The following is a 15,088-nucleotide window of genomic DNA, read 5'->3' on the forward strand; positions in this document are numbered from 1 at the left end:
GGTTTGGATGAAATTGATGTGTTAAAATTAGAACCTTTGTACAACGTCCAAGATTATTTCTCACTCTTTCTTGATACCAACATTTTGTAGGACTCTCATAATCAATCCAAAATTCATCTTCATATTCGTTCGAGTCCTCAACATTTGATAGGTGTTCTCATGGATCATAATAACAATAAGAATTGAATTGAGATCACAATTCTTGTGCAACTCTTGACCCAAAATCTCTTGCTTTTATCCAAGAGCTCATGTTCTTCAAAGTCTATTCCATGAACGGTAAGATATTTCTTTCTTGCACCCACTGGTTCCTGTACCAAGTCATGAAATCGTGAATCATAATCAAAATATTAAGATCAATTCTTGGTGGAAGAAATAATCTCTAGTTCTTGGAGTCATTGGAATCGGAACCCAATCTTGATTTCCATTGTATTCGAATCCAACCTTGCTCGAATCAGAATCCCACTCTTGATTTCTATTGTATGGTTGAAATCTTTGTCTTTCTAGTGCATCGTATCTCCAACAGATCATCTTTCTTAGGTTGTAGTTCTTCGTTCTTACAAATCTTGTATTGGATTTTGGTTTTCCATCATGGCGTCTATTTCTATGATCTTTTCTTGCAAAGAGAGTATTCCAACAGGTATCCCCTTGTAATTTGGCATGCACAGTCGAATATTGAGCATAGGTTCACGGAAGGTCCTTGCAAACTGTGTCAACGAGAGTTTCTTGGTATCTATTTGGTGGGAGCCATGGCTTAGACAATTGCTCTAGTAATAATTTGGTGTAGCCTATCTGACAAATGAGATAACTCTTCAACAAATCTAACCCGAAGGATTATCTGATCAGTCAAAAGTATTGTTTCCTTTTGGCAAAAGAAAAGGAGCTTTGAGCCTAAATTGATGTTGTATAAAAACCTGATAATTTCTCTCTCTTTTGTCTGGTAGTGGCTAATTTGTGGTACATATATTTGATATTACCGGAATCCTAATGCCTTTTCTGTGGGGCATAAAAGATTTTGTGCGGCCATTGTTTGAAGAAGAGAAAACAAACAGATTTTGCTTAGTAGTAACTACTTCATGATTCTTTTGGGTGTTTGGCTCAAAAGAAATGAATGAATTTTCATTGGTGAAGAAAGGAATTTGGATCAACTTCTGGATGCAATTGTTTTTCATGCCTCTTGTTGGTGTGTTTAATCTAAAAACTTTTTCTGTAATCACGCTCAACCTCTTATGCAAACTAATTGAAGATCTTCCTGAAACTCCGTTATTCCTTTTTGAAATTTCATCATATCCTAATCCTGTATCTAAGAGATGGGGCTCCAAAGATACTCAAATAAAGTCTGGATTATTATTTTAAAGCTCAAAATGAAATTTGCAACGCCTTAAAGAAATTGGTCAAACGAACTAAGTCTTAGAATCTCTCATGACTCTAAATGATTGCTTCATCTACAAACTTGAGGTATTAGATATTATAATCTCTCCCAACTCCAAAAAGCAACCATGCTTTTCTAATTAATAATCAAACTTTTATTGGGAAAAAAAGTAAAAGTACAAGGGGAAACAAAAGGAGAGCCCACAAAAAAAGCAGAGACAAACTACGAATTGGGCCTCCAATCAAGATATGAGTGATTTATAGAAAGAGATAAATGTCAAACTATTTACTAATAAAAGGATATGAATATTGTAGGTCCATGAGATGAGTGAAGAAAGCCTGGTAGCTGTCGCTGGAATGTTTAGTAGCAAGGCCAAAGGTAACTATTTTCTTTATTTAGCTTGCCTTATTAAATTAAATTACTCTCTTTCTATGTGATCTCTTAAAGTTGTAGTTTGCTTCTTTTCCCACATTATATCTGTTGCTACAATCAATCTGAAGTTCTTTTGGTCTTGTTTATTTTTGACTGGGCAGAAGTTGCTTCTCCTCCATGTTATCACAAGTATAAACTTTTGGACTAAGGATATTTCAGACATGCTAATCCTAATGATTTATTGACTGTCTGTAAATCTTTTTTTTTTTTTTTTTTTTTTTGAATTGAAACCCTATAATTATCAGATAAACGAGTCCCACACTTTAGATTCAAAGAATCAAGCCAACAAAAACAACCCCAAAACTGAAGGTTATCCAATTGGGAATTTTTCTGGACTCGAAAATTTAAAAATCACCTCCAATACATCACTTAATGTCACAGAAGGTAGATAAAAAATCCTCAAACCATATACGGCTTCTCTTTCAATAAACATTAGGCCCAAAATTGATAGAAAATCAACAAATTTGACAAGATGGAAGGAAATTTGAATGTTTGTAAAACCTCGTTTGAAAAATTTTAGAATCTTCAATTTGGTTTCCAGAACAACAATTAGATTCTACATTTGATGAACCTCCAGATTCTACATGTTTGCAAAAGAACCAAACTCCATATCTCTAAAAGTTAAGGGGAAAAATCACCTTGAAGTGGTAAAAATGAACACTGTAAGGCAGCTTAACACTTCCCCATTGTACTAGACGAAGAAATTTCATACATTTGAAGGAAATAAATCTCACTTAGTTTGTAAACTTGCAATGGTTTAAAGGGTGAAGGAAGACCTGAAGTTTCTGGAGAAATATTCGGCAATGGTTCTGAACCTTCCTTGGACTTAGAAACTTGCTGGTCTGTTGATTGGAAAAGAAAATCAATGACATCATCCTATGTATTGTAATGAGGTTGAGTATCCTATCTTCACTACTCAAACTGACATTTAACTCATCATCTGAATCATTTTAAGGAGCTGAAAGAGAAGACAAAGGATCATTCTATGACATTAAAATACCGTGAGAGGATTTAGAACCACCTAGACCATTTCTGAATTCTTATGATACTGTTTGGGTATTTTCCTTGAACAATATTCTTCAATTAAATTTTTCGTTATAAGAGTAAAATACAGGGTCAATAGAAGGTAAAAGTATTGAGGATTTTTCCTTGTATAGAGTTTTGAATAGGCGGCAATGAAGCAGATGTTGTTGACAATACTTAACATCTAAAGTAATTTATATGTTTTCTCAATCAAAGTTAAAAGTTACTAGATAATATTCATTCTCAAATTTGATATGAAGATTGGAATACTTTCTTACTCTAGCTAATATTTTATAGAGGATTTAATTTACGTGCTTTATTTATTATATGGATTTGCTCGGTCATAATAGATCAGAGTTGTTCAAATTGTAGTCTGTTGTTAACCTCTATTTGCCGTCAGTTCTTTCTATTAGACCAAAGAGAGAGTGGCCAAAAGCAATCTGAGAAAGCCTTTATCCTCGAATATCTTTTTAAGAAAACTAGGAAATTACAGATTTGCAGCAGTTGTTAGGATGTTTTATCTTTGGTACATATTAGTTTTCTTGATGACTCTAGGAGCTACTCTTTTTTTGCATCGGGAGTTTTCTCAGTCAAATCTTTATCTCATCATTTGGCCTCCTCATCTCCTTTGAATAAGGAGGTTTATTCAGCACTTTGGATGTCCAAAAATCCTAAACGAATTAACATTCTTAGATAGATTATGATCAATAAAAGCTTCAATTGTTCAGAAGTTCATCAACCGAAGCTTGTTCACATTATATAGCTAATGTGCTATAGCTTGGGGATGCTTTATCCCCCATAAAATGAAATTCTTATCGAAAGACATTCGTGTCATGTAAGAAGGTTAGGAGAACGAGTGTTCCTTGTCTTTAAATCCCTAGAAAATTAAAGATTAGTTTGTTAAAACTCTATTGGCCTGAAATTATAGAAGAGATTCAGCATTTCCTTCTATGAGATTAAATGGCTCAGTTAACAAGAATGCAGTTTATGTTAAAAATTGGGATTTTAACTTAAAAAAAAAAAAAAAAAAAATTTAAAATGCTTTACTAATTTTATTTTATTTAATTTTTCTTAACGAATTAGCAAGTTCCTTTCATATTTATGCTCAGAAGATTAAAACTCACATTTTCTACAGGGATAGAGTGGAGTCTCGATGGTGATGCATCAAATGCCACCGTTTTAGTTGCTAGTGAAGCGCATGCAATAACCCTGGCCGTTGAGGGCCTGCTAGGTGTTGTCTTTACTGTGGCTACTTTAACTGATGAGGCAGTTGACCTCGGGGAGGTATCTTGGCTTTCATTTTTCCTTTCTAATATACTTTATGATCATGTCTCTTATTAAGATGCAATGTGAAGTGGACTCATACTTTATTGTATTCTTTTGATATTATAGATTGAATCTCCCAGGTCTGATAATGATCCACCAGGAAAGTGCAACGGAAGATTAGCAAGTGTCTGCATTTCAATGGTTAATTCTTTGTGGCTGACAATACTTGATGCATTGTCCCTTGTTCTTACAAGGTATGTTAATTTTTCTTCGGTAAAGTATGTTCATAATTGGCGCAGAACATTGAAATGAGCTTCTGTTGAAAGATCCCAGGGGGAGGCTATTGTCTTGGAGATCTTGAAAGGATATCAAGCTTTCACACAGGTGACTGAATATGATTACTGCTATCTTATTGTGGTGCTTTTCATGAGAGTTGTTGTGAGAAAAGTGTAGTTGGTGACATTTGTTTTAATGAAGAAACTTAACTGATCAAATGAAGTTTTAAAATAGACTGGAGAGTCTTGCAATAAATGATTAAAAGATCTTTGTTTGGTTATCTTTCCTTTGTCGGAGGGAATCTAGTTACATGATGAAGTTAAAAAACGTTAAATTTGTGAAGACATATGGATTAAAAAAATACATGAAGAATTGAAGTTCCTTAAAGTAAGCCTATAAAATTTTTTTTGTGACAATAAAGTTGCCATATTGATAGCTCATAATTCAGTTTTATATGTTAGAACAAAACATATTGAAGTTGAAAAACATTTTATTAAAGAAAAGATGGATCCATGTGCAGTATGTATTCCTTATCTTCTGATGACAAAGCAAATTGCTGATGTACTAATTAAAGGACTTCTCGAGAAGCAATTTGACAAACTAATTGATAAGCTGGCTATGAAAGAAATCTTAAACCAACTTGAGGGGAGCATTAGTTGTCAATATTTAGAATTGTTTTTTGAACTAGAGACGATTTTTTTATTGATATAGTGAAAAAGAGGCCAATGCCCAAAAATACAAACTCCAAAAAGGAGTGAAAGTAAGTACAAAAACAATAAATACAACAAAGACCATGATGAGGAAAAAAATACAACAAAAAGCCAAACTAAAGAACAAAATACCAAACCAGAAAGCAATTAAAGAATCTATGAAGGATATAGAACGCATACTCGTGAAGATTGTTGTTGTGAGACCAAATATGTGAGAATTAGAATACTTCTATTCCATTCACTAAAGAGATATATGTCTAGAAGTGTGGAAAGGTTAGTAAAAAGACAATAAAGCACACTATGTCAAGATATTTACAATAATAGAACTTACTAGTTTAAGCATTATAACACCCCCTCAAGTTGGAGCATCTATGCTAATCATGTTCAACTTGTTAGAGAGAATCTAAATGCTCCCTTTAATGCTTTCATTAAAAATCTTCTAATTGCTCTCTAATCTTTACCTATCCTATGGATACAAACTTTAATGTATTTTCTCATGCCAAAATTACAGTTGACCTCAATATGTTGTGTCCGCTCATGAAATGTTGGGTTGGATGTGATATGATGAGTTGCTTGATTATTACACCAGAATTTTGTTGGTGTTGTGATATCAAATCCCAATTTAGTAAGAAGTTGATATATTCATACTAATTTACACACATAGTGTGTCAGTGTTCTATATTCTAATTAGCATGACACCACATTTTGTTTCTTACTCGTCCAAGAAACCAAATTACTTCAGACAAATGAACAATATCCTGAAATTGATCTTGTATCTTCCTTAGATCCTGCCCAATTAGTGTCGTAGAAACATTCTATATTGGTTGGACCATAATCCTTATTTAATAAACTATGCTCGAGAGCAGCCTTCAAATAACACATAATTTGTTCCAATGCAGCCCAATGATCAATTATAGGAGAGCACATATACTGGCTCACAATATTCATTGAATATGCTATGTCTGGTCCAATTATCGTAAGATAATTAAGTTTTCCCACTAATCTCCTAGAGCTTTCAGGTTCTTTCAGCAATTCCCCCTCTTTTGTGAGTCGTAAATTGGCCACTATTGGGGTAGTACCTGATTTAGCACCTAACTTCTCTGTTTCAGCCAACAAGTCAAATACACATTCTACCTACGATAACATGATTCCTTTCTTGCTTCTTATTACATCAATTCTTAGGAAGTATTTAACCTTCCCAAGTTTTTTGTATGGATTTGACGACAGAGAAAGACCTTGAGTGATTGGATACCCAAAGTGTCATCAAATGGAGAAAGACCTTTTGGTGTTTGGAGTCTTTACTCCTTTTTCTTTCATTCATCAATGAAGTTGTTTCTCCTTTTAAAAAAAAAAATATAACAGGATAGGATTTTAAGTTTATGCACCATAAACATGTGCTAGCTCTCTAACTAAATAATTTGAAGTAGGCAAAAACGAATCTTACAACCAACCTACTTGATGAAAATGATAAAAAGTTCTCAAATTACAAAATAATGGCCTAGAAACATACCTGGATCATGTAGAATTCTTTTGATGAAAACTTCTGAGCTTTAGCTTTTTTTTTACCAAACAAGAAACAAACTTTCTGATGAAAAGGAAGAAAAATGAGAAGAGACACAATCTTCATAAGGGGAAAAAAAATTACTGGGAAGTTCAAAAGTGAAATTATGGAAGAACTAACTCTCCAAATTATAGAGCAGATATATTGCACATTTTCCTGAAAAGTAGAATTTTCTGTTTAGAGATAAATATTCTATATGCACTCTGCTGTATCATGATTAAGTGTGATGATTCACAGGCATGCGGACTTCTCCATGTCGTTGAACCATTGAACTCATTTCTTGCCTCCCTTTGCAAATTTACGATTAATTTTCCGAGTGGAGCAGAAAAGAAGAGGTATTTAGTTCTATGTAAACCAATTTAACAATTTCAATTTTTTTTTTTTCAATTCTCTCTATCTCCTCAACACGAGAACTAGCATGTATGTATAATTTTAATTTGGAAGCACCTTTGTTCCTAATATGAACAGTAACTTGGTTGAGATCAAGGTTGAAGTTAATAGGAAGACGTGTCCCTATTAATTTTTTCTAATATTTTCTTTATATCTAGCATATATTTGATAACAATAAATAATAGTAATTTTAATAAAAAAATCAAGGTCAAAGTTAAGATTGGGGTTCAAATAGAATGTGGGATGCACAACTATAATTTTAAGGAATTGAGATGGGTTAGGGGAGAGGGCAATGTGGAGTCCATAGTAAAATTAAGGAAGAATGAAAATATTACCATAGGGGTTAGTTGCTGCACATGACCTTGATTTTTCAATTTGAGCTGACCTTAAATTTATTTTCTTAACAATTAAACCTTGTTGATACGACTTGTGGAGCATGTGCATATTGTAACATCTTGGATTTCCTATAAAATTATTGTTATGATAACAAAAATGCTTTGTTATCAAATGATATTAAAACCCTATTGAATTGAAATTAGGAACTTTTTGGATATGTGAACTCCTAATTCAAAAACAGTAAAACTCCCAAATCTATTCGATTTCAACCTTAAAGTTTTAGGTTAGAAATGAATTGCCTAAGAGTCGAACGCTCTACAAGATAGGATGATCAATTGTACTTGAATGTTCTTTGTATGCGATTGTAAACACTATTGGTTTGAGAGAACTAGAATTCCTCTATTTGATTCACTAAGGAGATATATATACAAGTGTACAAGGTTAATCTAAGTAGGAGAAGGTAGAAAGACAATAAAAGACAACACAAAATATATTTACAAAACTATAATTATACTAATATAAGAGCTCTAACACTCTCCTCAAGTTGGAGCATTTATATTTATCATGCCCAACTTGATAGAGGTAATCTATCCATGTTTCATTTATTGCCTTTTAGAAAATATTCCTAATTTTTCTCCAGCCTTATTAAAGAACCTTATTGTTTCCTTTCATGTACAAAATGAAAGTCGGTTTAGTTCGCTCATGAAATACCATAGTCACCACAATTTGGTCGATGTGATATCAAATCTCAATTCAATAAGAAGTTGACATATCCAGACTAATTCACATGCACAATATCCAGACTAATTCACATATATAATTTCCACATTTTGTTTTCTACTCTTCCAAGAAACCATATTACCTAATAACTACTATTAAATGCTGATAGTTTTTCTGCATAGTTTGATATTTGAAGGTTTCTCATTGACTTGTGGAGCTTATTTTGTACTCAATTTGTACTGAGAAGCTAAGGTTATTTATTATGTGTGTTTCTGTATATGGATACCAATTCACTGATGGACACCCTCGAGAATCCATGCTCTTTGATTTTAACGACCAAACTGTTCTCACTTGAAAGTGTTATCATGCTTAAACCCAATGTTTTTGCAGCATCCCCCAGTCTCCTAATTTAAAACGATTGGAGCCTTTCACTGATCAAAGGGATACTGTTGTCCTTACCCCCAAGAATGTGCAGGTTAAATCCAGTTTCTACATTCATTTTCTCTCATAGAATATTTTTTGAATTTTCATTCTTTATCTTAATTAAATTATGCCTTCCATACTGAATCTCAAAGTGTAATATGATAGTTATAATTTAGTTGATTCTCATAGTTTTTCAATTCAGGCCTTGAGGACTCTTTTCAATATTGCCCACCGATTGCACAATGTGCTGGGTCCATCTTGGGTGTTGGTACGTTAACTTATTTCTCACTTGTAATTAGAGAAAGATTATGATAAGAAGTGTTGATTTTAGGTCTTGGATACTCTTGCGGCTCTAGACCGTGCAATTCATTCACCACATGCCATGACACAGGTATTTTTAATCTATGGTTGAGCTTCCTTTTCTTTTTCTTCTTATGGAATGAGTCAGAGACTAGAATGATCATATAGTTTGATATGATCTATTCTATAGGAAAAGGAAAAATATTAAATTTATCCCAACCTTTTAGACCAAATGTGGGTGGAAATTTGGACCTTCGATCTCAAGGAAAGGAGTAGATACCTTAACCTATCTAATGGGATACCCAAACCTGTTATTAGCTTTTTTTTTTTTGTATCTAGTAGTATCTTAACATAGGAATAAGGAATTTTGAGTTTGTACCACTGTAATACATTTTCCTTATTTTTAATGTAGTGTAATGTTTAGTAGTTTTTGGTTTTTATTTGACCAAATAGGTTACCTATATTTACTGTTTTTAATCATTTAAGATTTTAATTTAGGGTTAACTTGGCTTGTTCTTAAACTATTAGTTTGTCAGTTTTAACAACTGAGTCATTAGTTATTAGACAATTGTATCAATGAACCATGGTCAGCCTTGGGATGTTATAAGAACTCACTTGATCCACTAATCATTTGTACCAACATATATGCAAAACAACGTACTTCATCAATAATTCTCAAGTGGAAAGCCAGTACAAATTTTTTAAATGTCTGTATGATTTAAAAAAAAACAAAAAAGAAGGTCGGAGTATACTTCTCTTTTAAACCTTTCAGTGAATACTCTTTTGAACAAAACTAGGTGGCTTTGTCTCCATATAGTAATTCTGTGCTTATCTTAACCTGCTGTTCATTCATCCAATGATGTACCACTTTTCGCAGTTTCTATTGATCTATTTGTTACTTTTGCATATTTGTTGCCTTTGTGCGAACAGGAGGTATCCACCACTGTCCCAAAGCTTACAAGGGAATCATCTGGCCAGTACAGTGACTTTCACATTCTTTCTTCTTTAAATTCTCAGGTAAGTTTTTAATAAACTATTTTAAAGACAGTGCTGCTAGTTTCGTGAATCAGGAAGAAACAATGAAGCCATACCAGTTCTTGAAAAAGAAAGTAACTTCACAGAGAATTGGTTTGAAAGTAACCCGCCAAATACAGATTTTATTGTGCGCTTCCCCTAATTACCTTTTTTTTTCTTCTTTTTGAAGCTATTTGAGAGCTCAGCACTGATGCACATATCTGCAGTGAATTCCCTTCTTTCAGCATTATGTCAGCTTTCTCATCAATATCTGACTAGTGGTTCCAGTGGTTTTGGCCTAGCTACAAGTCAGAAAATTGGGAGCATCAATTTTTCTGTGGAAAGGATTATATGTATCCTTGTCAATAATCTTCACAGTATGTCAAATCAATGGATTTTCTGTTTGTTAATTATGCTTTTGTGAACATATCTGTCCATTATCAGTTTTATGTATAATGCAAGTTTGTACTGTCTCAGATATGTTAGTTTGTGCACCAAACTCATGGTAAAGCATGCTTAAAATAGGAGCTATGCCATTATAATCCCATGTTATTATGTGAATTTTCATAGTATCTGTATATGATGCATCCATCTTATGGATCATTGTTCAAGTATTGAAGTTTCTTTTATATTTATTACTCATTTTGGTTACTTGAACCATGCACAAACCGGCAGTAAAGAAAAATCTGACTGTTTCATTTGTGGTTGTACTATATCTGATCTCTCTGAGTCATTCTCTTGTTAATATCCGAAGTTAAATGATATGCTGCTCTTAGAATCTTTTATCTCTGGAAGTTATATTCTTGATGGAAGTTTGGGAGGACCTTTAGGCCAGTTTTTCAAAGGTCAAAAGTAAGTATAGAAGAAATTTAATGGTCTAGAGTGTTCGGTTGAATTGATTATTTATTAATTTATATAAAATCACTTACCAATTTAATCTTAGGTGTAAAATCACGTAGACAGTTGCTTTTGCAATCAGCTTTCTAGAAATCTATCACCTCCTCTAACAAAATTTGAAAAATTCCATTTGTGTCCTTACGTATATCTTTCTTATATTCTTTGTATTTAAACTAGAAAAAATTGTGTTTGATTCAATTGTTTTTATAATATTATTGTTTTTCCCTGTTCTTCCAATTATTAGAATGAACAGAATAATTTGTAACTTACATCTTATAAAGATTTCAAATAATTTTCTTATAAAAGATTTGGCATATTCAGTACCAATATAAAAATAGCTGAAATGATATCTCTACTTTAGTAATTGTTACTAATCACATTAATTTACTGTTAATTTATTGCATACTATAGCCTACTACTTCAAGTTTAAAAATGAAATTTACCAAACATTAAATATATTTCAGATTATTGCTAGTTTTGCTAAAAGCACAATTGCAATAGTTATTTTAACAGCCACGATAATCCCAAACTACATCAGAAGAATGAAAAGTGCATAGTTTCTTAAATTTTTGAGTATTTGGATACCTAGTCAAAAGTGATTAAAAAAACACTTAAAACATACGTTAAAGTGCTTTTAGAGGGAGTTCTTAAATAATGCATTTTCCTATATTATTGTGTGAAATATGATTCACTTAAAAATACTTCTCCCGAAATTCATCACAAACTCTTATAATGTTCTAATGTTCACACAGTGAATCAATTGTATGTTTTATGATAGGAGTTGAACCACTATGGGATCAAGTTGTTGGCCATTTTGTTGAGGTAACGACATTTCAATTTCTTTGATTTCCATTTTGCATTAATTAAAAAGTTTTACACCTTCCATGAATGGATTTGCAGCTTGCCAATAACTCCAATCAGCATGTACGCAATATAGCACTTGATGCATTGGACCAATCAATCTGCTCAGTTTTAGGTTCAGAGCCCTTTCTAGATTTCACCTCACCTAATCATCATACCTCTTTGAAGGTTGTTAGGATTCTCATCGTGGTTCTTTTCTGTGTTTTATATAAAGTGTGAGAGAAAAACTAACTATGATTTGGGTGCACGTGGGCATCTGTTTTAGATTGAAAACAGGCTTGAAAAGCTGAGGTCACTGGAATGTTCTGTTATATCTCCTCTACAGTCTCTGTATTCGTCTTCTCAAAGCATTGATGTTTGCTCAGGATCATTAAAGATTCTTCTGCATGTTTTAGAGGTAACTTATGCTACTAACAATAGATAAATTCCGTCTTTTATGTATCCATCTCTGCCCAAGTTCATAATATTTTCTTTGAAAAACTCAGAGACATGGAGAGAAATTACACTACAGTTGGCCAAATATTCTTGAGCTGTTAAGGTTTGGGTATCACCTATTATTATAATTTCAATTACCTAAACATCGTGCTGTTAAGTTTTTCTCTAACTACTTGTATTTTAAAGGTCTGTTGCAGATGCTTCTGAGAAAGACCTTGTTGCTCTTGGCTTCCAGGTTAGGAAATGATTCAATATTTTCTAACTATTGAGAACACGTCCTCTATACTTTCCAGGAAATTGAATCCTTGCTTCATGTTTCTTAACAAAAAATTGAATTCTTAGTTTTCTCATCAATTCTTGCTTCATATTTCTTAACCAAAAAAAAAAAAAAAAAATTGAATTCTTAATCAAATTCCAAAAACAAGTTTTTGAAAACTATGTTTTTTTTTTTGTTTAGTTTTCAAAATTTTGTCTTGATTTTAAAAAACATACGAAAAAAAGTAGATTACAAAAACCAGAAACTAAATACCAAATGGTTATTAAACGGGGTCTTAGCTTCCAAAAAGTCATTTTTCTCCTTTAGAAGTCTCTCATGCCATAACTTGCCTGGAATTTACGGCTTGAAAGAAATGTCTAGAAGTTTGGAGGGTTTTTTTTTTTCTGATTTTGTTCATTTTTTAGCCTCTGACCATCTATTGATATTTGTATACATCTTCAAAAATTTCTCCCTCATCAATCTGGATTGAAAGGGTTTTTGTTAATCTTAACTTTCGTTTGGAAGGGTCTTGTCATCCTCCTTTCTGTTATCCATGTTCATACAATCCCCTGTTTAAGAATAATGTTTGTCCACTCGAAAGTCTTATCTGTACTCATTCTTAAGTTGTTAAATAGATGTGTGTCTCAGCATTTTTGTTATATATCCCTGATCTTTTAGATAAATTTATAACTGGGACAAAGTAATCAATCAAGTAAATATAATCAATACTTCGTAACTTGCAAATGATAGTGAGCTACTGAATTGGTTTTGTTCACTGTCCTCTATTTGATTATCACCTTTTTTACTAAATAATGTATTTAATGTGTCAATCTGGTCTTATAGTTCGTATACATGGTTGACTTTTTACACCTTTACTCCTTTGTAGAAGAATTATAACTTATTTTTTAAACATGTTACTCCCTGCACTAGGTTGCTCTTTGTTGCTCCACATATGTAGATTGCTGTAGTTTCTTTAATTTTACTTTAGGCAACTATAATTTTCTCGGTTGATGCATTACTATCACATAGTCCGTCTGCTGTTATTGTTTTTATAGCAAATCCATATCCATGTCCATCTGTTGCATTGAAAGGTCTAATGAACTTTCGATTTCATGACTCGACCTGTGGATGGTGATACATGCCTATATGCTGTTATATCTGCAGTTTTCTTCCAATTACTTAATTTTGTTTCCACATAGTTGTTTGCTTAATTTTCTTTATAACAGCTAAATACTAGTAATTCTGTCTACATAAAAATAATCTAATTTTTGTTTTCCTTTTAGAGTCTACGTGTGATATTGAACGATGGACTTTCCAGCTTACCACAAGAATGCCTTCGTGTGTAAGAGCTTCTATTTGGAATTTTTATTCGCTTAGAATTTTTTCTTATTTCACTCTGCTCCCTCTACAATGAACTATACTTTGTATGCTTCCCTCTTCACATGTCTTCACCCAATTATTGCTTTCGTAATTATTATGTTCTATCAAAGAATGGAGCGTTATGTTTAAAATTTTGGTATGTATTTATACTCTTGCTTATGATGATCCACTGCCTACAGGAATTATTTTCTTGTATCAAGATATTTTATTGGCCTTATATTTTTTCCCTGAGTGTAGAACAATTAGCATTCTTATTCCATCAGAAGTAAAATGAATCTGAAATTTACTTGGCTAAATTGGAATAACTTGCTGTGTTTGGCCACAAGGACCAATTTATTGAACGCAGGAGGCTATCATAACACTAATTAATCGATTCATCCACCTTTAGGTTCTAGCTGATCTGAATAAACATAAAAACAAGAACCGAAACTTGAGCTAGTAGCGTCACTATTATACCTTTTGATGTAGAAATTCTTACTTTGATATCAATTTGCATGTTGCAGATGTGTAGACGTGACAGGAGCATACAGTGCTCAAAAAACGGAGTTAAATATAAGCTTAACAGCAATAGGGCTTTTGTGGACTATAACTGATTTTATTGCTAAGCGGCTTTCACATGATCTTGTGGGTGAGAAGGAAGCAAGTAACCTCCCTGGTAAGTGTGTATACTGTTATACCTCTGTCATTAGCTGTTTTTTTGTTCACCCTTTGCTGTTACTAAAATGGCTTTATTGTGGACGTGCCTGCTGTCTCTAAACAAGTTAACGTTGAGCGGACTGAGGAGGAAATGATTGAGGCTTCCATTCACACTGATGCTTCTCCATTCACAAACATGGTTGATTGCAACAAGTTGTTGTTTTCAGTTTTCTCATTGCTTCATAAGCTTGGAGCTGATGATAGGCCAGAGGTAGAATAATAGCCTTACCTTCATTTTGTCCACCTTGATGCGTTTATATGTAGAATTAACTGTGATTCCTATGAACTATAAGCTAGTAATATCCGCACATTCGTATGCCTTCAGGTCCGAAATTCAGCTATCAGGACACTCTTTCAGAGTCTTGGAAGTCATGGTCAAAAGCTTTCAGAAAGCATTTGGGAGACTTGTCTTTGGGATTACGTTTTCCCCATTTTAGACCATGCTTCCCACATGGTAACTGTGATATGATAACATAACTATACTTTGACCTTCGGCTGATCTTTCTGCTGACGGCCTTTGAACTCTTTGTTTTGAAGGCTGCAACCTCATCCAAAGATGAATGGCAAGGGAAAGAACTGGGAACTCATGGTGGAAAGGCGGTCCATATGCTTATACATCACTCGTCTGTATTAATCTTGATCCTTGCCTAAATATAATCACTTTTGTTCTTTTATATTACTTTCCTGACTCCTAAAATAGATAAAATTATTGTATATTATTTTCTCATACTACATGCATTTGC

At 33.0% G+C, this 15,088-nt stretch overlaps 1 protein-coding gene across 2 annotated transcripts in view; it reads left to right on the top strand.

The window, feature by feature from the left end:
* LOC111793387 (ARM repeat superfamily protein) overlaps positions 1-15,088 on the top strand; it is a 45,814-nt gene that overhangs the window by 23,948 nt on the left and 6,778 nt on the right. The window contains exons 14-33 of one of the 2 annotated variants that reach the window (XM_023675233.2): positions 1,684-1,747; positions 3,960-4,108; positions 4,217-4,344; positions 4,417-4,474; positions 6,875-6,972; positions 8,474-8,558; positions 8,709-8,774; positions 8,838-8,897; positions 9,737-9,823; positions 10,011-10,197; positions 11,496-11,539; positions 11,618-11,746; positions 11,844-11,975; positions 12,064-12,116; positions 12,200-12,248; positions 13,553-13,611; positions 14,153-14,304; positions 14,411-14,556; positions 14,671-14,799; positions 14,883-14,968. In XM_023675233.2, the coding sequence (XP_023531001.2) occupies positions 1,684-1,747; positions 3,960-4,108; positions 4,217-4,344; positions 4,417-4,474; positions 6,875-6,972; positions 8,474-8,558; positions 8,709-8,774; positions 8,838-8,897; positions 9,737-9,823; positions 10,011-10,197; positions 11,496-11,539; positions 11,618-11,746; positions 11,844-11,975; positions 12,064-12,116; positions 12,200-12,248; positions 13,553-13,611; positions 14,153-14,304; positions 14,411-14,556; positions 14,671-14,799; positions 14,883-14,968 (1,961 nt within the window). Of the gene's footprint in view, positions 1-1,683; positions 1,748-3,959; positions 4,109-4,216; positions 4,345-4,416; positions 4,475-6,874; positions 6,973-8,473; positions 8,559-8,708; positions 8,775-8,837; positions 8,898-9,736; positions 9,824-10,010; positions 10,198-11,495; positions 11,540-11,617; positions 11,747-11,843; positions 11,976-12,063; positions 12,117-12,199; positions 12,249-13,552; positions 13,612-14,152; positions 14,305-14,385; positions 14,557-14,670; positions 14,800-14,882; positions 14,969-15,088 lie in introns of both variants that reach the window. The other variant, XM_087122995.1, reaches the window with a different exon arrangement.

Source organism: Cucurbita pepo, chromosome 4 (assembly GCF_057944985.1).
Source record: "Cucurbita pepo subsp. pepo isolate OVF chromosome 4, ASM5794498v1, whole genome shotgun sequence".
Classification (NCBI taxonomy): domain Eukaryota; kingdom Viridiplantae; phylum Streptophyta; class Magnoliopsida; order Cucurbitales; family Cucurbitaceae; genus Cucurbita; species Cucurbita pepo.